The 26,180-nt window shown below is 41.3% G+C and overlaps 1 protein-coding gene across 6 annotated transcripts in view; it reads left to right on the top strand.

Annotated features, from left to right (window-relative positions):
* The window catches only part of HOMER3 (homer scaffold protein 3), a 154,488-nt gene extending 139,443 nt beyond the window's left edge, over positions 1-15,045 (top strand). For all 6 annotated transcript variants that reach the window (XM_044270508.1, XM_044270475.1, XM_044270483.1 and 3 more), the window contains one exon: positions 10,982-15,045. In XM_044270508.1, coding sequence (XP_044126443.1) covers positions 10,982-11,170 — 189 coding nt within the window. In that variant the 3' untranslated portion in view covers positions 11,171-15,045. The remainder of the gene's footprint in view (positions 1-10,981) is intronic.
* The last annotated feature ends 11,135 nt before the right edge of the window (positions 15,046-26,180 follow it).

The following is a 26,180-nucleotide window of genomic DNA, read 5'->3' as shown; positions in this document are numbered from 1 at the left end:
CCGGTGTAGTGTGATGGGTATTCACACTGAAAGTCAAGTAGTTAAAGGTTTGAAACCGCGCTGCTAATGGTTCAGTCAGACGCTGCACAAGTGACAGAAATAGGGTATTAGCCTTCATCCTCCTCTCTCAAGGATTCGATCCTCCTCAGACCACCTCCTCTGTAGGATTAAATGACCAGCATATAGTGAAGTACCCTCTTAGTTGTTAATAAAAAAGGTTTTATTCTACTCACAAACAATGGTAGATCATAGGCATATCACAATTAGTGAAAACAACTTGAAGTTCCTCCCGACCCGGGTTTCGCTCTCTGGCTTCCTCAGGGGCGACAACTGGGCCCTTTAACCGCCTCCGGACCACCTAACGCAGATCTGCGGTCCGGAGGCGTAATCTCGCGAGAGCCGTGACTTCCTGTGAACGCGCGCACACAGGCGCGCGCGTTCACAAGAACGGAAGGTAAGAGACAGGATCTCCAGCCTGCCAGCGGCGATCGTTCGCTGGCAGGCTGGAGATGTGATTATTTTTTTTTAACCCCTAACAGGTATATTAGACGCTGTTTTGATAACAGCGTCTAATATACCTGCTACCTAGTCCTCTGGTGGTCCCTTTTGTTTGGATCGACCACCAGAGGACACAGGTAGCTGTGTAAAGTAGCACCAAACACCACTACACTACACCCCCCCCCCTGTCACTTATTAACCCCTTATGAACCCCTGATCACCCCATATAGACTCCCTGATCACCCCCCTGTCATTGATCACCCCCCTGTCATTGATCACCCCCCTGTCAGGCTACGTTCAGACGTCCGTATGATTTTTACGGATCCACGGATACATGGATCGGATCCGCAAAACACATACGGACGTCTGAATGGAGCCTTACAGGGGGGTGATCAATGACAGGGGGGTGATCGCCTCATATACACTCCCTGATCACCCCCTGTCATTGATCACCCCCCTGTAAGGCTCCATTCAGACGTCCGTATGATTTTTATGGATCCACGGATACATGGATCGGATCCGCAAAACACATACGGACGTCTGAATGGAGCCTTACAGGGGGGTGATCAATGACAGGGGGGTGATCGCCTCATATACACTCCCTGATCACCCCCCTGTCATTGATCACCCCCCTGTAAGGCTCCATTCAGACGTCCGTATGATTTTTACGGATCCACTGATCGGATCCGCAAAACACATACGGACGTCTGAATGGAGCCTTACAGGGGGGTGATCACCTCATATACACTCCCTGATCACCCCCTGTAAGGCTCCATTTAGACATTTTTTTGGCACAAGTTAGCGGAAATAGATATTTTATTTTTATTTTGTTTTTCTTACAAAGTCTCATATTCCACTAACTTGTGTCAAAAAATCAAATCTCACATGAACTCGCCATACCCCTCACTGAATCCAAATGCATAAAAATGTTTAGACATTTATATTCCAGACTACTTCTCACGCTTTTGGGCCCCTAAAATGCCAGGGCAGTATAAATTCCCCACATGTGACCCCATTTCGGAAAGAAGACACCCCAAGGTATTCCGTGAGGGGCATATTGAGTCCATGAAAGAAGTTAGCGGAATGGGAGACTTTGTGAGAAAATACAAAAAAAAAATCAATTTCCGCTAACTTGTGCCCAAAAAAAAAAAAATTCTATGAACTCGCCATGCCCCTCATTGAATACCTTGGGGTGTCTTCTTTCCAAAGTGGGGTCACATGTGGGGTATTTATACTGCCCTGGCTTTTTAGGGGCCCGAAAGCGTGAGAAGAAGTCTGGGATCCAAATGTCTAAAAATGCCCTCCTAAAAGGAATTTGGGCCGCTTTGCGCATCTAGGCTGCAAAAAAGTGTCACACATCTGGTATCGCCGTACTCAGGAGAAGTTGGGCAATGTGTTTTGGGGTGTCATTTTACATATACCCATGCTGGGTGAGAGAAATATCTTGGTCAAATGCCAACTTTGTATAAAAAAATGGGAAAAGTTGTGTTTTGCCAAGATATTTCTCTCACCCAGCATGGGTATATGTAAAATGACACCCGAAAACACATTCCCCAACTTCTCCTGAGTACGGCGATACCAGATGTGTGACACTTTTTTGCCGCCTAGGTGGGCAAAGGGGCACACATTCCAAAGAGCACCTTTAGGATTTCACAGGTCATTTTTTTTACACATTTTGATTTCAAACTACTTCGCACACATTAGGGCCCCTAGAATGCCAGGGCAGTATAACTACCCCACAAGTGACCCCATTTTGGAAAGAAGACACCTCAGGGTATTCTGTGAGGGGCATGGCGAGTTACGCGAATTTTTTATTTTTTGTCACAAGTTGGTGGAATATGAGACTTTGTAAGAAAAAAATAAAATAAAAAATAATCATTTTTCCGCTAACTTGTGACAAAAAATAAAACGTTCTATGAACTCACTATGCCCATCAGTGAATACCTTAGGGTGTCTACTTTCCGAAATGGGGTAATTTGTGGGGTGTTTGTACTGTCTGGGCATTGTAGAACCTCAGGAAACATGACAGGTGCTCAGAAAGTCAGAGCTGTTTCAAAAAGCGGAAATTCACATTTTTGTACCATAGTTTGTAAACGCTATAACTTTTACCCAAACCATTTTTTTTTTTAATCAAAGACATGTAGAACAATAAATTTAGTGAAAAATTTATATATGATGTCGTTTTATTTGCAAAATTTTACAACTTAAAGTGAAAAATGTCATTTTTTTGCAAAACGTTAAATTTCGATTAATAACAAAAAAAGTAAAAATGTCAGCAGCAATGAAATACCACCAAATGAAAGCTCTATTAGTGAGAAGAAAAGGTGGTAAAATTCATTTGGGCGGTAAGTTGCATGACCGAGCAATAAACAGTGAAAGTAGTGTAGTGCAGAAGTGTAAAAAGTGGCCTGGTCATTAAGGGGGTTTTAGCTAGCGGGGTTGAAGTGGTTAAATAGCCCAGTCTCCCATTATCAGACCGTGGGAATCGCTCCCAATCAAAAACTTATTTTTATTTTTTTAAATACATGATAAAAGCAGTATTCATAACATATCCTTAATAGGAACATTCATATCCTTATAAAACAATATCAGCCATACACCAAATTGTATCAAAAATATAGAAAATATCTTAAATATACAATATACTTTTCCATATATCTCACATAGCTGTGCCGCAGCTTTATCTTATATACAACCTTGTCACCATATTTCAACTTATCCCCTTTCTTACTCAACCGCATTTAGTAGTACTTCAAGCCCCGCGGGTTCTTGCCATGCATCAGCTTGAAGTGGGCTGATACACTATGACTCATCAGTCCTCTCTTGATATTTCCTATATGCTCCTGGATCCTCACTTTTAATTTCCTCACTGTTCTACCTACGTATTGGAGTCCACAAGGGCAATCCAATACGTAGATAATACCCTCATTTTCACAGGAACATTTTCCCTTTATTTTAAATTCCTCTCCATTCTTTTTAGATACAATACAGTCAAGTGTTCTCATTCTCCCTTTTGTATTCCGATTCTTGCACCCAATACAAAATCCACACCATGTGAACTTCCCTCCCTCCCTACCCCGTTTATCTACTGGGGGAATGGCACTATGTACCAGCTTAGTTCTGATACTTGGAGCCTTTTTAAAGGTGAACATCGGATTCTCAGGAATAGCCTTTCCTAATATGGGGTCATTTTTAAGTGTTCCCCAATTTTTTCTAACAGCCTTTTTAACAATATCGGACATTGAGCTATATCTTGTAACAAAGGAAAATCTATAGTCTCTCATCTTTTTTTATTTTTACTTTCCCCTTTTTTCTCTTCTTCTACAGTCTGGATATATTCTTCCAGGCTCCCTTCTTCATATCCTCGTTCCAGGAATCGATCTTTCAACACCTTACATTGTAGTCTATAGTCCTCCACTGTAGTGCAGTTCCGGGCCATTCTTTTAAATTGCCCTTTTGGTATACCTCCAAGCCATGGTTGATAGTGGCAGCTTTTCATGTCAATATATGAATTGACATCTGTCTCTTTAAAAAAGGAACTGGTTTTATATCTGCCGTCCTCAATTTTTATGCACAAGTCCAGAAAGTTAATAGCGACATTACTAATCTCCCCCACAAACCGCAAGTTCCATGTATTATTGTTGAGCTGATGGATGAAGGTCTCAGTCCCTCCCTCTCTCCTTCCCACACTAGGAGACAGTCATCGATGTATCTCCTCCAGAGGGTTAACCTACCTCTGGAGGTGACCGCTCCTAGTGTGGGAAGGATGGTGGCCTCTTCCCATGCCCCCATAAAAATATTGGCGAAACTGGGGGCGAATTTCAAAAGAATGGCCCGGAACTGCACTACAGTGGAGGACTATAGATTGCAATGTAAGGTGTTGAAAGATCGATTCCTGGAACGAGGATATGAAGAAGGGAGCCTGGAAGAATATATCCAGACTGTAGAAGAAGAGAAAAAAGGGGAAAGTAAAAATAAAAAAAGATGAGACTATAGATTTTCCTTTGTTACAAGATATAGCTCAATGTCCGATATTGTTAAAAAGGCTGTTAGAAAAAATTGGGGAACACTTAAAAATGACCCCATATTAGGAAAGGCTATTCCTGAGAATCCGATGTTCACCTTTAAAAAGGCTCCAAGTATCAGAACTAAGCTGGTACATAGTGCCATTCCCCCAGTAGATAAAAAACGGGGTAGGGAGGGAGGGAAGTTCACATGGTGTGGATTTTGTATTGGGTGCAAGAATCGGAATACAAAAGGGAGAATGAGAACACTTGACTGTATTGTATCTAAAAAGAATGGAGAGGAATTTAAAATAAAGGGAAAATGTTCCTGTGAAAATGAGGGTATTATCTACGTATTGGAGTGCCCTTGTGGACTCCAATACGTAGGTAGAACAGTGAGGAAATTAAAAGTGAGGATCCAGGAGCATATAGGAAATATCAAGAGAGGACTGATGAGTCATAGTGTATCAGCCCACTTCAAGCTGATGCATGGCAAGAACCCGCGGGGCTTGAAGTACTACTAAATGCGGTTGAGTAAGAAAGGGGATAAGTTGAAATATGGTGACAAGGTTGTATATAAGATAAAGCTGCGGCACAGCTATGTGAGATATATGGAAAAGTATATTGTATATTTAAGATATTTTCTATATTTTTGATACAATTTGGTGTATGGCTGATATGTTTTATAAGGATATGAATGTTCCTATTAAGGATATGTTATGAATACTGCTTTTATCATGTATTTAAAAAAATATATATAATTTTGATTGGGAGCGATTCCCACGGTCTGATAATGGGAGACTGGGCTATTTAAAGGGCCCAGCTGTGGACATGCACAGTTGTCGCCCCTGAGGAAGCCAGAGAGCGAAACCCGGGTCGGGCAGGATTTCAAGCTGTTTTCACGAATTGTGATATGCCTATGATCTACCATTGTTTGAGTAGAATAAAAACTTTTTTTATTAACAACTAAGAGGGTACTTCACTATATGCTGGTCATTTAATCCTACAGAGGAGGTGGTCTGAGGAGGATCGAACCCTTGAGAGAGGAGGACGAAGGCTAATACCCTATTTCTGTCACTTGTGCAGCGTCTGACTGAACCATTAGCAGCGCGGTTTCAAACCTTTAACTACCTGTCAATGAAAGGATAGGGCCAGTCCCTCACTGCTCATGGAGGCTTTTTTTTTTTTTTACAAATTCGATTTGTCCAAATGGATTTTCTCATCTAATACACTGATATATCTCCATATATAGCCCTGTGAGAAAGTCAGTAGATATGTATAATTACATGCATGCACACGCTCTGTGTGGGTATTTTTCAGAGTGGATTCTTTTTGTCGGCGTTCGGCAGGTTGCCATGGAAATGCTTTGCCCTGGTGCTTTGTTTGAAGGATACACAGTTGACTCTGTTGTTCTAGCTTGTTGTGAGGGAAAAGTCATTGGAAGAGGGGGGAGCAGTTTACTGTAGTCTCTCTGCACCACAGTACTGCTCAAGACTCTGATATGAGAACCCAGTTTTTTTCCTACTTTTGCTGTTCATATTTTTTTTTTTTATGAGCAAAAAACTCCAGATAAAACTTGTGGATGTAGGGGCTAAAAGGGTGCTGTCACTCAACTTTTTGTGGCCAGAAGTGGGTTGAAAGGAAAGGAGAGGTGTAGTCCTCCTTCCTGCTGGATCAACTTCTGGCTTTGGCTCAAAGAACTGCCACAAAAAGTTGTGTGAGACACCACTCTTTTAGCCCACTGTCACACCAAATACTGACCGTGTAAAAAGTGGCCTTCAAGGTATGTCCACATGGGATGTAAATCCAGAAGAAAAAAAAAAATCTGCTCTGGATTTTGACGCGAGTAGGCAAAAATTGCTGTGAATCTGCATCAAAATCCACAAGTTGTATTGGGGATTTGTTGTAAAATTTTACTGCAGATTTTGCCTATTTGGCAAAATGTCAACCACTTTGCTGGTTATGTAATATGCTGTTTATTTTCCAACTGCAGTTCTGAAACACAAAATCTGTAGCATATCTGCCTTGTGTGAACATACCCTAACAGTAGCTCCATATTCAGGAGGTTTCAGATACATGGCTTATATGAATTTTGGCACATCATTCTGATGTAAAGTAAGACAACTAAATAGGTAGCAATAGTTTCTCCCCATTCACTTTGCATCTGCCTGTGTCGCCAATTCACATATTTATCGTCTGCCTGAACATCAGGCAGTCTAATAGGGCCCTAAATTTACACTAAGTATTGGACAGGATTAGTAAAGTCTGCCCCAGTGTTCTATATGTCCTGTGTTTGAAGCTATGGAATTACTGCTGACCTTGAGCAGTTGCTATTGAACAAACACAGAAGATGTGATTTGTCTCAGTTAACATGGTTAATAGAGTGCATCAGCATGAAGAGCAGTCGCTCACCCCTATCCATATAATTCAGCAGTGCGTGCTGATCATTTACGTCATTGCAGCTAGGAAATAGTTTCTTGCCACAAAACTGCCAGTTTACCGTTACTGTAGCGCAAACAGTAGGTTAAGGCTGGGTTCACATGACGTTTATATCATCCGCTTAGCAGATCCTCAATACAAGTAAAGCAAATAGATGCCAACAGCACTGGCATTGACATGAATGAGGGCAGTGCTGCAGTTGAGTGCTATCCACTACAAGGTGCTGTATAGTTTTAGCTCTGATTTCTGGTGACAAAGCTACACAGAACAGCTGATCAGAGGGAGTGAAGGGTGTCAGACCTCCGCGGATCAGCTAGTGATGCCATATTCTCAAACCAGTCTTAATAGCAAATCCCTTTGCATGTGATGCACCAGAGAAAAATAAATCTACATCAACAAGGGAGCTGGCATATATTTCTAGTCTAATAGTTTTGTTAGATGAGTCAAGTTGCTGAGCTCCTTTCCCACATCACACCTTTTTGCCCTTTTTCCAGGGCAATTTGTCACAAAACAGCAGTTACGACAAATATTGCTAATTTTATACACCAGAACAATGGCGTACAAACTTGATAGATTCAACCCTTGATTCTTTTTTTTTTTTTACTAGATCTAACTGTATTGAGCACCCAATTTCTGATATACGGTAGGTTAGGCTAGGTTCAGATCTGGGGCAAAATTCATTTTTTCTGTTCCGGTATAGGAACAAAATAATGGAATTGCTGGATCCAGCATTAACTAGTAGATGCCATTGCATGCAATACACTACAGTATACAACAGGGGTCAGCAACCTTCGGCACTCCAGCTGTTGTGAAACTACAACTCCCAGAATCCTGTGAGAGCTACAAGAATGATCAATTAAGTGTACATGCTGGGCGTTGTAGCTGCACAGTAGCTGGAACGCAGAAGGTTGCTAATCCTTGGTATACTAACTGTGCAGTGTTGATCTGGGAATCATTTAGGGTAGGGTTGTCACGATAACAAAATTTTGATTCGATTTTGATACCATAAAAAAGTATTGCAATACTCTATAGCATGCGGGAAAAAAATGCCAAAAAAGCTGCGTGCATTCAGCATTTTATGGAACGTCCGTTTTTCTTTTTGTTTGTTTTTTTTCAGCATTCACCACATAGGAGATTTTTTTTTTTTTTAATAGTTTGGACTTTTTAGGATGCTCTGATACACTTTTTTTATGTTTATTTTTTCATTGTTTATATATTTTTATATGTAAAATTGGGAAAGAGGATGTTTTAAACTTTTAATATTTTGGTGATTTTATTTTATTTAATAACTATTAGCCACCTTAGGGGGCTAGAACCCTTGTCCTGTTCACCCTAATAGAGATCTATTAGGGTGAATAGGATTTTTCACTGTCCCTGCTGCTGCTGCTGCTGCTGTGCTTTGTGCACACATCAGCAGGGAGCTTACCATGGCAGCCATGGATGGCTTCAATAGCATCTTGGCTCCCGTGGTAACCGACCGGAGCCCCACAATTTCACTGCTGGGGCTCCAATCTGAAGCTGTCGTGACCACTGCCACCAATGAAAATAATACTGGGGGAAGGGGGAGGCCACTGCGCCACCAATGAAAATAATGAACCCCCTAAATACAAATGTAGACTGGCTTAAAAATATACATACTCGATAGACAGAAGTGTTGGGACAGCTACACATTACACCTACAGGAACTGTTATGTTATCCCATTCTAATCCCATAGGCATTAGTATAGAGTTGGTCCCCACTTTGCAGGTAAAACAGCTTCCACTCTTCTGGGAAGGCTTTCTACATACTATTTATCCAGAAGAGCATTTGTGAAGACGGGATGAGAGGGTCTGGCTTGCAATCCCTATTCTAGTTCATCACAAAGGTGTTTTGATTGGGTTATGGTCAGGCCTCTGTTTGGTCCAGGCAGGTTCTTCCAGACCAAATTCACCCAACCATGCTTTTATGGACCTTGCTTTGTGCACTGGGGCAAAGTCACGCTAGAAAAGAAAAAGGCCTTTCCCAAACTGTTCCCACTGAGTTGTAAGCATAAAATGGTCCAAAATGTCTTGGTAAGCTGAAGTATTAACATTTCCCATCACTGGAACACACTGATCCCGAACTTATGTGAAGAAGTTTGGGTACCAAACATGTTGCTTTTTCTCACGCTCGTGCAAAACGCATTAAAACGCTTTGCACTTGTGTGGAAAAATCGCGCATTTTCCGCAACGCACCCGCATCCTATCCAGCCTTCGCACGCGACGCCCGTGTGAAAGAGGCCTTATTTGAATTAATCAAGGCAACAAGAGTTTTTGCTGTTTCCACTGTAAGAAAAGGGTGGATTTTGGGGATGTTCTTGAGGTGCAGATGACTAGAGCATGCAAGTGATTGGATATGGGGAACAAAGGAAAGATCAGAGTCAAATGTGGCCCCAAAACAGTGGGCATGCTGTGCAGGAGTTATGCCAAGTTTAGGTGGGTTAGTAGATGGGAGAGGGGGCTTTGTTTTTGAGAGGTTCAGTTTTAGATACAGAGAGGACATAATGTTAGCGACAGCTGCCAGACAATTACTGGTGGAGTAAAGCAGGGGTGATGTCAGGGTATGCAGTGTATAGTTGGGTGTTGTCAGCATATACATGGTACTTAAAGAGGACCTTTCACTACTCTACAAACTAAAAACTAACTATACCTGTGGGCAGAGCGGCGCCCAGGGGTCCCCCTGCACTTACTAGCAAGTCTGGGCGCCGCTCCGTTCGCCCAGTATAGGCTCCGGTGCCTGCGCTCCCTCTGACTGTTTTCTTGTAGGAGGCGTGTCCCTTGCTGCACTTTTGGCCAATCGCAGCGCACAGCTCATAGCCAGGCTATGAGCTGTGCGCTGCGATTGGCCAGCAGTGCAGCAAGGGATACGCCTCCTACAAGAAAACAGTCAGAGGGAGCGCAGGCACCGGAGCCTATACCGGGCGAACGGAGCGGCACCCAGACTTACTAGTAAGTGCAGGGGGACCCCTGGGCGCCGCTCTGCCCACAGGTATAGTTAGTTTTTCGTTTGTAGAGTAGTGAAAGGTCCTCTTTAAAGCCAAATCTACTGCTACTCGTCCAAGGGGGGCTGTGTAGAGGGAGAAGAGTAGAGGACCTAGGACTGAACCCTGAGAAATGCCAACATCAGGAGGAGAAGTAGAACCAGCGAACCATGGTTACCAACTCCACCACAGGGGATGACCTCAAGCTGCGTATTGGTCATGCAGCGTAGGTTGGGTGCTAGCTTCCTAATTGGCCTTTACTCATTCCTAATCCTCCATTGTAGGCCATCTGTCTTGTTTTTAAACTATGTATTGCTATGCTAGTTCATAGACTTTCTGCATATGGCGGCTCTCTCCCTGATAGGCTGAGTACAAGGTCAGTGATGGCCTCTGACAGGGCAGAGGAGAACTACAACCAGCCTGAGACAACCCTAATCCCTCTTATTTACTACAGTGACTAAATAAATTTGTGTGCATATTTAATTCAAGTTTTAAAGTTGTTTTTTTACATCCAAATACCCTCCTCTCTCTAGTGACTAGATGTAATAGGACCTGTCTGTGCCTGTTGTTGGTAGCCAGAAGTAGGTGGTGGCCCTACCATATGGTACCACCAGATGATGTTGGAAGCATACCACTGTAATTCAGCATCTGATGGAAGGTGCCTTGATTAATACAGAATCCTTATGAAAATTGGGTGCATATGGGGGATACAGGAGAATCTCATAACCTTTTATCTGTGCTGTACTATAGCTCTGTCTTTATTTTTAGAAAGTGATTTTTTTGGGGGGTTAAACCGTTGCCTGTTTTCCAGAGTAGAAAGTCTGAATGCACAACCTCACATCATGACATTAAAGATACATCACTCCTAAAGCTATGTTCACATGTGAATGCTGCATATTGGGGTGGAGACGCTTTAAGATTTTTATTATTCGGTGTACATTGATTATAGGTTGAAGTAGGCATGTGTCTTTTTTTTTTTCCAACCTTCCTGTGTTACTATGCAAGTCAAGCACAATTTAATTTTCCTGTGTGGTTTGGCAGGAGCTGGAGGATCGAAACCAAGAACTGGAGAAAGAGCTGCAGAAGGCAGAGCAGAGTTTGAACGATACACACTTGGAAAGAGACAGGATACGGGATGAAATCAGCAGAGCTGGGGATGAGCTGGATATAAAAATCTGTCAGCTTAATGAATTGCGTTTGGGGCTTTCCCAACTCCTTGAAGGAAACTGAAGACTGGAAGGATGGCTTCTGACTAAACTGCTGATTATGATTGTATATCTAGTGGGATTTGGGATGGCAGCTGGACCATTCCTAACTCCTAGTAAGAGACAGATGATCCTGGAGTACAATAGTCACCACTTGTTAATCTACAGTATTTACTGGCTTCATGTCTGTAAATGTTAGCTGTCTCGCTCAGACAGCTGTAGAGGTAGAAAACCAGGTCCAAGTCCAGCCTATTTACTTGCTATTACCTATACTTCTGCTGCAATTCTAATTGAAAATAGAAGTTTCCCTTTCTCTGCAGTTTGTACTAATTTCTAACCAGGAACAAAAGCCATGAAACAAAACCAAAAGGAATATCTGGACTGCACACCAGAGTAGATGTATGCCCATGTAATACAATTACTATTCCCTCTGGTGAGAGATATCAACAGAATATATTCACTGTGCATTTCCACATGATAAACCAGCTTTATAAGGTCAAAAACAACGTAAAACCCCACAAAATCCGGGACCAGCTATGTCAATGCCTTAAATATATAACTGGACTGTTACCATTCTCTGACAAGGGGGACATACATAGACACAGGTATTGTATTCTAGCCAGTTTCATTAAAGGTACTTATCAAATGGTAAAGGATAATGATATTGCCTACGCTATAATCAGACACACATCTCAGTGGATTTGACTTTCAGGGATAATCCGTTTTAGCTATAATATGAAATGCAGTGAAGAGAATTGAAAATGATCATACCGACGTTTTGGAATATTTGCATAGCACATGGCATCACTTCTGGCTAGAACGCAGTTTACATACATTACAACCTACAGGGTGGGTGATTTCAGGTAATACAGCTCCATTGGCGGTGGGAGCATGCAAGATACAGTTTCAACGTCACAGCAGATACAGGCACTGAGCCGCTGTTGGACACTGTGAATGCAAAACTCATCTCGAAGACACACATGGACTGAAGTAGGAAAATACATGTAAATGGATAGTCTAACTGCCACCATAAAATATTCATCTCATGCACCTTTTTAGGAGCTTTTGTCATAGGGGCACAAAGTCAACTAATTATGACTCAATACCCCTCTATTTCTTGCCTTTAATACCTGGCCAAAGTACAAGTAACCTTAAAATAAAAAGGTGCCTGTGCACTGTAGATGTGCATCAATCAGGAGATTACCTAGAGTGAGCCGTACGAATACAGCCTGTCACAACGTTATTTTAGCCATTTCTGTGATGATATAAAGAGATGTACTAGAGCTTAGCGAGTATGTGTGTTTTATAGCCTTAAAAATCCTTTAAGACATTCAAGTAATCACTAGTGAAGAAAGTGTTGTGAGAACTAGCCATTTGTGCCAACATTCTGCTTCACTGCAGTTATTTTATTATCTACTGCACCATACACCCAGCATATAAGGATGTGGGCATGCACCTCTGGCTGGCAGCTACAGTATCTGGTCAGAACCCTATTGAAAAGCTCCCTATACATTAAAAGCCGGGGACACATTTAAATGCATTTTTTGCAGTACGGTATTGTACTTATTTTGCACCAAGACATTTTGCAACCATTTGTCTTCTGCTGCCTGCACTGTTTAACATATAATGCAGGCTGTTCTGCCCTTTACAGTAAAATGCGCCAGAGACGCTGTCTGATGGAACGGTCAGTAACTCTTGTGTTTGAGCCTGAAGGAGTGCAAAGACATTTCAGATGAATTGTTATCAATTTACTGAGCGATCAGGTTACTGCTGCAGCCCACAGAGGTCTTGAGGAGAAAAGCCTATATTCAAATGGAACCAGTCGGAATTCTGTTATCATAACCTCATAGTATACTCCATAAATACTGGACAAGGAAGACCAGCACCGATTTATTGCATATTTAGCATCAAAACGGTGTCATGCTTCAGCTAAATCTGAGAAAATGCCTCTATTTTAATGCTAAGTATACAAGAAGTACCAATTTTCCTTCTAAAATTAGATAACGCCTGAAAATCCTTCTTCCTTCACCCAAACAGTGTGACTGACAAATTTTTATGCGGGTAGAACTGAAAATTACTGTGCGGTTGGACAAAAAGGACTCACAGGCTTTCTATAGAAGCCCCGGCAGCATTTTAACAGCTTAGTACATACTGACTAGAACCATAAGTAACACATATTCCCATCATATTCAGCATCTCCTCCTCTATCTAAAACTAATTTATGCGGATAAATCTCTGGAGTGACTGTATTGACATCCTATTCATAGTTGGAAATAGGACATTCATTTTTTAGGTATTTGTTGTAGGCAGTGCCAGATTTTGTGAAATGATCGGTCATTTGTGGATAGTCCATATGCATAATCCAAAGACAATATAACTGGTGGCATGCAGCCACCAAATACCCACCATTTATGGAAGCAGAGTCTGTCATTGTTCTTATCAGCAAGAACCACAGGTACTTGTAGTAATGGAATAACTTGAAAAAAAAGGTGAAACACCATTGTTGACCAAACCTGGCTATGTAGTCAGCAAATTCTCTAACTTTTTGTAAATCTGAATATCCTGACACTATCTGGAAATGCCCAGTATGCTGCTACTGGTGGCTCCTTTAACCTTCATATCGTGTATCTGTTTAATGTGTAATGCTATGACTGGGGTTTGGGTCTGATTGACTCATTGAATAAACAGAGTGGGGTATACAGATCCTCTAGACAAAACTGGTTACCTCATTTTATACTTTTCAGTACAAGGAGATCTATAGGGAATTATGATCTAAGGGTCCATAGCAGAGACGTACTAGTACACGTCATGTAATTTTTTTTTTCTTCTCTTTTAGACAGGGTTTCTTATTTATTGTGTTCAGCTAAAAACTGGTTTTGTAAAATAAGAACTAATAGGCCTTACTGAATTCTATAGAGGACCTGCACACCTCAATTTTATGTCCCTTCAGCATTTTAAAGCCAGAACCTATCAGGATCATGACATCAATGCAGACAGGCTCTCTGGTTACCCACAATTACATTTTAAAGTGAAGAGCTGTGATGTTTCATGGAAAGCATAGCTTAAAACGTTCCAGGAACGTTAAGAGTCACAGGCAGCCCCCTCCAGCTTAACCCCAATTGGGGAGTTCTTCCCCCTATTGGTGTACACCAAGAGACCCGTCAGCCAAGCTAAGCCTGGCAGGCCCCTTTTGACTATTTTCCCCCTTCTCTGGCTCATTCATTTTAGGGTTTGACTACGTGGTACTAGGTCGTGTAACAGTTGTTGTGCCTCAAGAATCGCAGTGTAGAAGTGCTAGCGTAGAAATAAATGGGGTCGCAGTGCAAGTCACACGTTTGCCACAACCCCAGAATCACAAAACCAGTGTTGGATGTTTTGCAACTCTAAGGTTGCAGCAGTGACATGCCGAGTTGTGCTGTAACCCCATTCATTTCTTCACTAGCACCACTACACTGCGACCAAGATGGGCATGTAGCCTACAGCCATAAGATCTAAAAGCAGAAGCTAGCCTGCCTCCTAGCATTTGTTTCCTATGCCAGTCCATAGTACCCATGTGCAGCATTCCAATAGTATCAAAATTAGGACACTAACTTCTGGCCTCAGCATCTCAGGAATGCAAAGACATACTGGGAAAGACACTACTAGTTAGGAGATTAATTACAGTAAGACATGGTTTGTTTCACCTTCACTTCTGTCCGGAACCGTCCGTCAGGAGAAAAGATACATTGACATTGTACCATCAGTTTACTAGGTTGATTTTATCAAAAGCACAACCTTCATTCGCCATTTCCCTTTTTCCTCACATATCAGTAGAACACAATAACAATTGTTATATTTAAACTGTTTAGACATTTTGATGCTTTTCTCAATTTTAATAAAGCTTTGCAGCTTTGAATAACAGTACTTGTGTGTTTTGTTTATGAACCTCCTATTCCGCCTACAGCTTAGATGAACAAGCCTCATGAACAAATGTTGAATTGCTTCAAAGAGCGCAAACTGGCTAGAAAAATAAGCAGAAGATAGAGAAGCTGCACTGAAGAAAATGATAAGCATATCTGAGTCTACCATTTAAAAAACAGACATCTAACAGGACTGGAGTGCGGGTAAAAAAAAAAAAAAAAAAAAAAAAAAAAAGGAATTAACAGCGGTTTTCAGCTTTCTCTGGCAAGGCTGCTTGTCCACACAGCAGTGGTAGAAGAAATTTAACCACTTCAGCCCCGCTAGGTGAAACCCCCTTCATGACCAGAGCACTTTTTACACTTCGGCACTACACTACTTTCACAGTTTATCGCTCGGTCATGCAACTTACCATACAAATGAATTTTACCTCCTTTTCTTCTCACTAATGGAGCTTTCATTTGGTGGTATTTTATTGCTGCTGGCATTTTTACTTTTTTTGTTATTAATCAAAATGTAACTATTTTTTTGCAAAAAAAATGACATTTTTCACTTTCAGCTGTAAAATTTTGCAAAAAAAACGACATCCATATATAAATTTTTCGCCAAATTTATTGTTCTACATGTCTTTGATAAAAAAAAAAAAGTTTGGGCAAAAAAAAATGGTTTGGGTAAAAGTTATAGCATTTACAAACTATGGTACAAAAATGTGAATTTCCGCTTTTTGAAGCAGCTCTGACTTTCTGAGCACCTGTCATGATTCCTGAGGTTCTACAATGCCCAAACAGTAGAAAAACCCCACAAATGACCCCATTTCGGAAAGTAGACACCCTAAGGTATTCGCTGATGGGCATAGTGAGTTCATAGAACTTTTTATTTTTTGTCACAAGTTAGCGGAAAATGATGATGATTTTATTTTTTTTATTTTTTTCTTACAAAGTCTCATATTCCACTAACTTGCGACAAAAAATAAAAAATTCTAGGAACTCACCATGCCCCTCACAGAATACCTTGGGGTGTCTTCTTTCCAAAATGGGGTCACTTGTGGGGTAGTTATACTGCCCTGGCAATTTAGGGGACCAAATGTGTGAGAAGTACTTTGCAATCAAAATGTGTAAAAAATGACCGGTGAAATCCAAAAGGTGCACTTTGGAATATGTGCCCCTTTGCCCACCTTGGCAGCAAAAAAGTGTGACACATCTGGTATCGCCGTACTCAGGAGAAGTTGGGCAATGTGTTTTGGGGTGTCATTTTACATATACCCATGCTGGGTGAGAAAAATATCTTGGTCAAATGCCAACTTTGTATAAAAAAATGGGAAAAGTTGTCTTTTGCCAAGATATTTCTCTCATCCAGCATGGGTATATGTAAAATGACCCCCCCAAAACACATTCCCCAACTTCTCCTGAGTACGGTGATACCAGATGTGTCACACTTTTTTGCTGCCAAGGTGGGCAAAGGGGCACATATTCCAAAGTGCACCTTTCAGATTTTGCAGGCCATTTTTTACACATTTTGATTGCAAGGTACTTCTCACACATTTGGGCCCCTAAATTACCAGGGCAGTATAACTACGCCACAAGTGACCCCATTTTGGAAAGAAGACACCCCAAGGTATTCCGTGAGGGGCATGGCGAGTTCCTAGAATTTTTTATTTTTTGTCACAAGTTAGCGGAAAATGATGATTTTTTTTTTCTCTTTTTTCCTTACAAAGTCTCATATTCCACTAACTTGCGACAAAAAATAAAAAATTCTAGGAACTCGCCATGCCCCTCACGGAATACCTTGGGGTGTCTTCTTTCCAAAATGGGGTCACTTGTGGCGTAGTTATACTGCCCTGGCAATTTAGGGGCCCAAATGTGTAAGAAGTACCTTGCAATCAAAATGTGTAAAAAATGGCCTGCGAAATCCGAAAGGTGCCCCTTTGCCCACCTTGGCTGCAAAAAAGTGTCACACATGTGGTATCGCCGTACTCAGGAGAAGTTGGGCAATGTGTTTTGGGGGGTCATTTTACATATACCCATGCTGGGTGAGAGAAATATCTTGGCAAAAGACAACTTTTCCCATTTTTTTATACAAAGTTGGCATTTGACCAAGATATTTTTCTCACCCAGCATGGGTATATGTAAAATGACACCCCAAAACACATTCCCCAACTTCTCCTGAGTACGGCGATACCACATGTGTGACACTTTTTTGCAGCCTAGATGCGCAAAGGGGCCCAAATTCCTTTTAGGAGGGCATTTTTAGACATTTGGATCCCAGACTTCTTCTCACACTTTCGGGCCCCTAAAAAGCCAGGGCAGTATAAATACCCCACATGTGACCCCACTTTGGAAAGAAGACACCCCAAGGTATTCAATGAGGGGCATGGCGAGTTCCTAGAATTTTTTTTTTTTTTTGCATAAGTTAGCGGATATTGATTTTTTTTGCTCACAAAGTCTCACTTTCCGCTAACTTAGGACAAAAATTTCAATCTTTCATGGACTCAATATGCCCCTCACGGAATACCTTGGGGTGTCTTCTTTCCGAAATGGGGTCACATGTGGGGTATTTATACTGCCCTGGCTTTTTAGGGGCCCTAAAGCGTGAGAAGAAGTCTGGAATATAAATGTCTAAAAATGTTTACGCATTTGGATTCCGTGAGGGGTATGGCGAGTCCATGTGAGATTTTATTTTTTGACACAAGTTAGTAGAATATGAGACTTTGTAAGAAAAAACAAAAACAGAAAAAAACAAAAAATTTCCGCTAACTTGTGCCAAAAAAAATGTCTGAATGGAGCCTTACCAGAGGGGGGTGATCAATGACAGGGGGGTGATCACCCATATAGACTCCCTGATCACCCCCCTGTCATTGATCACCCCCCTGTAAGGCTCCATTCAGACGTCCGTATAATTTTTACGGATCCATGGATCGGATCCACAAAACACATGCGGACGTCTGAATGGAGCCTTACAGGGGGGTTATCAATGACAGGGGGTGATCAGGGTGATCACCCCCCCTGTCAATGATCACCCCCCCCTGTAAGGTTCCATTCAGACATCCGCATGATTTTTTACGGATCCGTGGATACATGGATCGGATCCACAAAACACATGCGGACGTCTGAATGGAGCCTTACAGGGGGGTTATCAATGACAGGGGGTGATCAGGGTGATCACCCCCCTGTCAATGATCACCCCCCCCTGTAAGGCTCCATTCAGACATCCGCATGATTTTTTACGGATCCATGGATACATGGATCGGATCCACAAAACACATGCGGACGTCTGAATGGAGCCTTACAGGGGGGTTATCAATGACAGGGGGTGATCAGGGTGATCACCCCCCTGTCAATGATCACCCCCCCTGTAAGGCTCCATTCAGACATCCGCATGATTTTTTACGGATACATGGATCGGATCCACAAAACACATGCGGACGTCTGAATGGAGCCTTACAGGGGGGTTATCAATGACAGGGGGTGATCAGGGAGTGTATATGGGTGATCACCCGCCTGTCATTGATCACCCCCTGTAAGGCTCCATTCAGACGTCCGCATGTGTTTTGCGGATCCGATCCATGTATCCATGGATCCGTAAAAATCATGCGGACGTCTGAATGGAGCCTTACAGGGGGGTGATCAATGACAGGGGGTGATCAGGGAGTGTATATGGGTGATCACCCGCCTATGGGTGTAGTGTAGTGTGGCGTTTGGTGCGACTGTACTGACCTACCTGAGTCCTCTGGTGGTCGATCCTAACAAAAGGGACCACCAGAGGACCAGGTAGGAGGTATATTAGACGCTGTTATGAAAACAGCGTCTAATATACCTGTTAGGGGTTAAAAAATTTGGATCTCCAGCCTGCCAGCGAGCGATCGCCGCTGGCAGGCTGGAGATCCACTCGCTTACCTTCCGTTCCTGTGAGCGTGCGCGCGTTCACAGGAAATCTCGCGTCTCGCGAGATGACGCATATATGCGTGACTGTGCGCAGGGCTGCCACCTCCGGAACGCACATCTGCGTTAGGCGGTCCGGAGGTGGTTAATAGAGAACTTAACCCTTTCTACCCCGGGTCAGTTTTCACCTTCCTGCCCAGGCCATTTTTTGCAAATCTGACATGTCACTTTATGTGGTAATAACTTTGGAACACTTTTACTTATCCAGGCCATTCTGAGACTGTTTTCGCGTGACACATTGTACAGTGGTAAATTTGAGTCAATATATTTTTCCTTTTATTCATAAAAAAAATCCCAAATTTGAAAACATTCACAATTTTAAATTTTTTTATTTCTCTACTTTTAAGACAGATAGTAATGCCTAATAAAATAGTTATCAGTCATCATTCCCCATAGGTCTAGTTTATGTTGGCATCATTTTTTAAATGTCATTTTTTTAGGACGTTAGAAGGCTTAGAAGTTCAGAAGCCATTTTTCAAATGGGAATACCAATTCAGATATAAAATGATTTTGAGGGGCTTAAATAATGGAAACCACCCATAAATGACCCCAGTTTAGAAACGACACCTTACCAATTATTCATAACTGATGTTACACCCTTCAAAGAATATATTAAGGGGGTATTGAGCACTTTGACCCCCTAAGCTTTTTACGGAATTTGAAAACACTTGGCTGTAAAAATAATAAGTTTAATTTCTTCCAATAAAATGTTGCTTTAGCCCCAAGAAAAAGCACACCATAATTTGTTACCCATTTTCTCCTGAATACGGCAACACCCCATATGTGGTGGTAAACTGTTGTGGGGGCACATGGCAGGACTCTGAATGGAAGGAGCGCCATATTGGTTTATGGGCGTCATTGGCTTTTATTTTTTGAGCGATTGTCTTATGTGGGGGCTCATTTTTTGCACGATGAGGTGACCTTTTCATTGATACCATTTTACGGTACATAAGACTTTTTGATCGCTTGGTATTACTCTTTTTGTGAGGCAAGGTGAAAAAAAAGGCTGTTTTGGTGTTTATTTTTTAATTTTTTCTACAGTACTCACCTGAAGGGGCATATAATGTAATATTTTTATAGCAGATTGTTACGGACACTGCAATACCCTATATGTCTATTTTTATTAAGTTTTACATAGTAAATGCATTTTTGAACAGAATTAAATCCTTGTTTTTGTGTTGCCATTTTCTGACTGCCCTATTTTATTTTTACGGCCATTGTCTTGGGTAGGATCTCATTTTTTTGCGGGATGAGATGGCGGTTTGATTGGTACCATTTTTGGGGCACATAAGACATTTTGATCACTTGGTGTTACACTTTTTGTGAGGTATAAATAATACCCTTTTGAAGCTTTGCTTGTATTTTTCAGTCCTTTTATTCATATAAATAAATCGCTGTAATGCATAGTAATCCTGAGAGCGCTGAACTGATTGCTACCCCATGCTGTGAGATGTTTCGGGGGTCACGCCCCCTTAATCATGCATGCCTGTGGGTTGTAACCATGCACTTTAAATACAATCTCTTTCCATCATCATTTCACATTTACATATATTCATTAATAGCTTCAGTTTTCATAAATGTACATAAAATATTTGTGTTGCATTTAAAACAAGTTACTGAGATACTGATCATAGAAATACCTTAAAGTTGCAAATTTCATTTAACCCTTTAGGATATAGTGTCTCCATTTTCATAATCCATCTAGTCTCATATTATAGCAATCTGTTTATTTGCTGTCAGAGTAGTAGCTTCATTAATGCAATCCAGCACTAGCCATTTTAAAATCATGCCATTAGTTTAATTTCATAAGTGTTGCAACAATGTAGTTTCGCTATACTTGTTTCACCTGCATTTCCATATATTGTTTCCTAATATTAGATTTATGGTCGTTTAATCGTACCTTTTTCTCTTTTGTACCTGCACTGTTGAATCTTCAGGGAGCGCTTAGCGAGGAACTCGCCCGACATGCTCTCCACCCAGTGATCCAAGATCTACTGGAGGACCAGAAGAACTTCAGATGCCAAAATCTCGAAATTTTCTCGCAATCTGGGATCCATGATGGAACCCTACCGTGGCATCAATCCCTTCTCTGGAGGAGCTCACAGATCTGCTGCAAGAGGTCCAAAGAGCCCCCTGGACCCTTCAGACCTCCTAGCGTCCCCACCACATGAAGGACCCCAGCAGACATCCAAGTATTTATAGGGTTTTGCTGGTGAGCCATACCTCATGTAGGCCATCCAGACTAAATGGACCAGCCCATCTTCTTACTCCCAACCAGGAGCCATATGTCCTGTAGGCTATCCAAACAACATGGTCCAGCCCATATCTTCACTCTCAACTAGGAGACTTATAGGGCTCGAAACCATCCGGTCCAGCCCATCTTCTCATTCTCCACTAGAAACATTATAGGGCTTTGTTGGTGTACTATGCTTATTGCAGATCATTAAACTACAAACTGTTTTTTTACAGCATTCACCTGAGGGGGCATCTCATGTGATTTTTTTTTTTTTATAGAGCAGGTTGTTACGGACGTGACGATACCCAATATGAGTGAGGTTCTGAATCAGGTCTTGGTATACTACAGGTGGAGCAACAGTTGATGATTGAAGTAATTTGTTCACTAAGCTCCTGACCAAATACGAAATATGGAGCTAAATACTGGTGAAATAAAAAAACTGAGAACAGAGCGGAGCTGTATTGTCTATCAGCGATTGATCGTACAGATTTCTTATCTCAAGCTGAGGATGCGGGACTTATATTATCTAACATAAAACAGCAATGCAATGTGGATCATATAAAAAGGCTGGAAGCTCTGAAAAAGAAAGAGTTAAGTCTGACCTTACATGCATCTACGCTTACGGGGTATGTTAAAGTCCAACGTATCCCAAGAGGATTGCGATATCCATTAACCCCAATATTATTACAGGACGATGCAGTCCTCCCCTGCATAACAAACGGGACGGATCTGTTTTGCAGCCCATAGACTTCTATTATGACGGAATGAATAACAGAATGACTCTAAAGCAGGCATCCTCAACCTGCAGCCCTCAAGCTGTTGTGGGAGTTGTAGTTTTACAATGCCCTGCTGTAGGCTGATAGCTTTAGGCTGTTCGGGCATGCTGGGAGTTGTAGTTTTGCAACAGCTGGAGGGCCACAGGTGGAGCATGCCTGCTCTAAAGGCATTCAGTTATAGAATTGTGTTATGGTCCGTGGTAACGGAATCCATAACGCAATTCACGTTTTACCACCAAACGAAGTGTGAACAAATTTCAAAATATGAAATTTGCTCATCTCTAGTCATTATAGATCGAGAGGCATATATGGCAGAGGCAATTGAATGATAAAAATGAAATGTATATGAAAAAAATTAAGAGGAGATCCTACAACTATATTTATGAAGGGACTTATTATTGAATGAGTTCATTCAAAGTGGAATTATAGAAGAAATACCCTAAATTTGTGAAAATCCAAAAGTGGCAATACTATATTTATTGCCTAAAATCCATAAGGACAGATTGAACCCCCCTGGACGCCCTATAGTTTCCTGCATTGGATTACTGTTGCAACCTATAGCAATTTATGTAGATTTTTTCAGAGAAAAGTAAAAACACTACAGAGATGTCTATCTGATACTACAGATTTTTTTGGAGACAACTAGAAAGAGAGATGTGATAATGTCACCTTTTTTATGTACATTAGATGTACAGAGTTTGTACACTAATATTTCCCAAGATGAAGGACTCCAATGTGTTAACTGAATGATTGCCTTCCTGATTACATTATTAGAGTTCATTCTTACAAAAAATTATTTTAGATTTAATGAAGATCATTACTTGCAGCTGTGGGGGACTTCAATGGGGTCCTCCGCTGCCCTAAGGCTACTTTCACACTAGCGGCACGGACCTCCGGCAGGCTGTTCTGTCGGGTGAACAGCCTGTCGGATCCGTCCTGCCGCTAGTGACTGCGTGCCTCGGGACTGCCACTCCGTCCCCACTGACTATAATGGGGGCGGCGGCTGCCGGAATAAAACTACGACATGTCCGGCATTTATTCCGGCTGCCTCTCGCCGTGCGCTGCCATGCCTCGCCGTAACTCCGCCCCCATTATAGTAAAAGTTTTGCAAATATTTTTATGGAGGCATTTGAGAATGAGCATATTTTCAATAATGGAAAATTAGAAACATCATCCACATGGCTACGCTATGTGGATGATATATTTCTACTGTGGAAGGGTACGGAACAGTCACTGATGGAATTCATCGATTATCTCAATTCCTGCCATGAAACTATAAAAATTTTAATTGCACTATCACCCTAATACTATGCAGTAACTAGATGTAGAGGTTAAGAAAGGAGACAATTGGAGATTTAATACTACACTATATGCTAAGCCAACTGATCGAAATAATATATTGCTATATTCCAGCTATCATGCCCCACACGTATTCAAAAATATACCAAAGGGTCAATTTATTAGAGCAAAAGGCATCACTAAAACGGACCAGGAGTATGACGAGCATAAAAAAAATTAGCTAAAAAAATTCAGCGATCGTGGTTACCCAGGGAGATTGATTAAAACCATTAGTAGTGAAGTAGACAAAATTTCACGTGAAGATCTATTAGAAAATAAAAAAGGGCCAAGGATAATCGCTGCATGTATATTTATTATAAGAAACAACAAATTTTTCATATCGGAGAGGTAGAACTGTAGGGAATGCACTGAAAAATATAAGCAAAGCTTCAAAAGAGTGGATTATGTGGATATAATTGTGAAGCCTAAGTGAGATTCTGAATAAGGTCATGGTATACTTACAGGTAGAGCAACAGTTGATGATTGAATATTTTTGTGGGAAGGCGACAAAAAAAAAAAAAAAAAGGCTGTTTTGGCATAGTTTATTTATTTATAGCATTCACCTTGTTACCTGCTCTATAAAATGCATTTTTGAACAGAATCTATAAATGCATTTTTTTATAAAATCTTGTTTTTGTGTTGCCATTTTCTGACTGCCCTATATTCTTTATTTTTTGGACGATTGTCTTAGGTAGGGTCTCATTTTTTGCAGGATGACGGTTTGTACCATTTTGGGGTACATACCAAGCGATCGAAAAGGCATATTACACTTTTTGTAAGGAAAGGTGACCAAAAAATGGCTGTTTTGGCACTTTTTTTTACTGCATTCACCTGACAGGGTGGATCATGTGATATAATTTATAGCGAGCCGGTCGATAAGGACGCGGCAATACCTAATATGTATACTTTTCTTTTTTTTCCTATTTGACAATATTTTTTTTACTTTATTATGGCAAAAGAACACTTCTTCTTGAAATTATGATTTTTTGTTTTATTAAGCAAAACTTTTTTTTTTACTTTTTTTTTCCTCCCACAACTTCTGGGGGTCCGATTTCCTGTACAATGCATTACAATACATCTGTATTATAATGTATTGGCTGTATGTATATTACTCACTGTAATACACTTACAGCCTTACTGCCTGTGAGATCCAGGGGACTGGCTAACAGGGAAGGCAGCATGCCGCCCAGTAGTTCCCATTGCAGTCCATTAGATCTACAGAAACAGCATTGCACAAGCTATGCTGTTTCTGAGTTAGCAATGGGAGCCAGAGGACTTGCCCACTCCACTGTTTGTTGACTACCCGGTGGTCGAGACTTAGTAGCGGCGAGATGAGACAACCCATTTAATGTTCAGTAGCAACCTATTGTTACCATGTGGTGTGGAGCAGCAGTCTCAATTTTGTACTTAAACCAAAGCATCAAACCTGGTATGAGTTTACCATCTCTGGTCTCGTACATAATCAAAGTTTCTGTGACCACTAGGCAAATGCAACTTAGGCAGAATTCAATCTGATATTATAGGAGACATTTCAAAAGCGAGAACATGACAAATCTTCCTATCGGGTGGAACATACCTAGAACACTAATATGGACCAAAACTTTCACTAACAAAAGCTCGTTGTCCACTTTTATAGAAACTCCAGTTTGTCACTGTATTCTCTATTAAATTATGTGAAAGTAATGTCATTAGCAAATTTGTAGATCACTTCATTAAAAAAACTAAAATATGCCTGCATTCACCTGAAAAAAAAAAAAAAAAAAGCTGGAAAGTCATGACCACTAGGTGTCTCACTTCCACCTAATTTGTAGCCCACCGCCAGTTGCCAGGCAAGATCCGTCCCTAGTGACAGACACTGAAGATGGCAGAGAGGAAGTGGGAGCATGTCAGAGCTATCTGAGATCGTAAGCCTAACAAATCAAAATGTTGCTACACTGCTTCTGAACATCACAGGAGCGTTCTGTCTTTCTGTAAGTGTGATTTCCCACTCCTTATCTGTTCTGTGAGCTCAGAAAGCTGAAAACCAACAGTGGGAAAAAGGACGTCATCACAGCAGTACAGTGCTGGCAGATTCCACAGAACGGACCCTGCTTCTGAGAGAAATGCATCTAGCTGGCAGCTGAACTGAAAAATACATTACGAAAGCCCAAACATAACTGTTCCTTCACAGTTATGATTATACAAAGAAGCACAGCCATTATGCAAACTTTTTTTGGGAAAACTTAGATATGGTGTAAATTTCATATCTTTATTAACATTATATTACAATAGTTACATATTCACATAAAGACCATTAAAAAAGGTGAAAAAAATAGATATTACCAATGATGCTGTCCACTTTCTCTTTACCAGGCACCTATCAACGAGTCTATATACTTTCAAATTGTAAGAGAGATTTATCTCCCTTGCGCCAGAAAAGTGGCTTTAAAAAGTAGCAAGCTGCGTGTTTGTGACTTTTTAAATGCAACTTTATTTTGGGGGGGAAAAAGTCAAATGTCAATCCCTCGCCTCGTCAATCCCAAACACCACCCGCGCCACTTTTCCAAAAGGCGGCCTCAGGCACAAGTGAAGCCAGAAATATATGGCGGCTCAGAGCTGTTGTAGATTTATGCTTCGGAAAATAAATTAGGCACACAAAGTGCTGGCCTTGATAAATCTTCCCCAGAAGCCTCGTGCACACGACCGTATGTATTTTGCTATCCACAAAAAATATGGATGACGTCCGTGTGCATTCTGTATTTTGCTGAACAGAACAGCTGGCCCCTAACAGAACAGTACTATATACTTGTCCGTAATGCGGACAATAGGACCTGTTTATTTTTTTGCGGAATGGAAATACGGACACACAGA

This window comes from Bufo gargarizans, chromosome 1 (assembly GCF_014858855.1).
Source record: "Bufo gargarizans isolate SCDJY-AF-19 chromosome 1, ASM1485885v1, whole genome shotgun sequence".
Taxonomy (NCBI): domain Eukaryota; kingdom Metazoa; phylum Chordata; class Amphibia; order Anura; family Bufonidae; genus Bufo; species Bufo gargarizans.
This window is presented reverse-complemented; position numbering and strand designations above follow the sequence as displayed.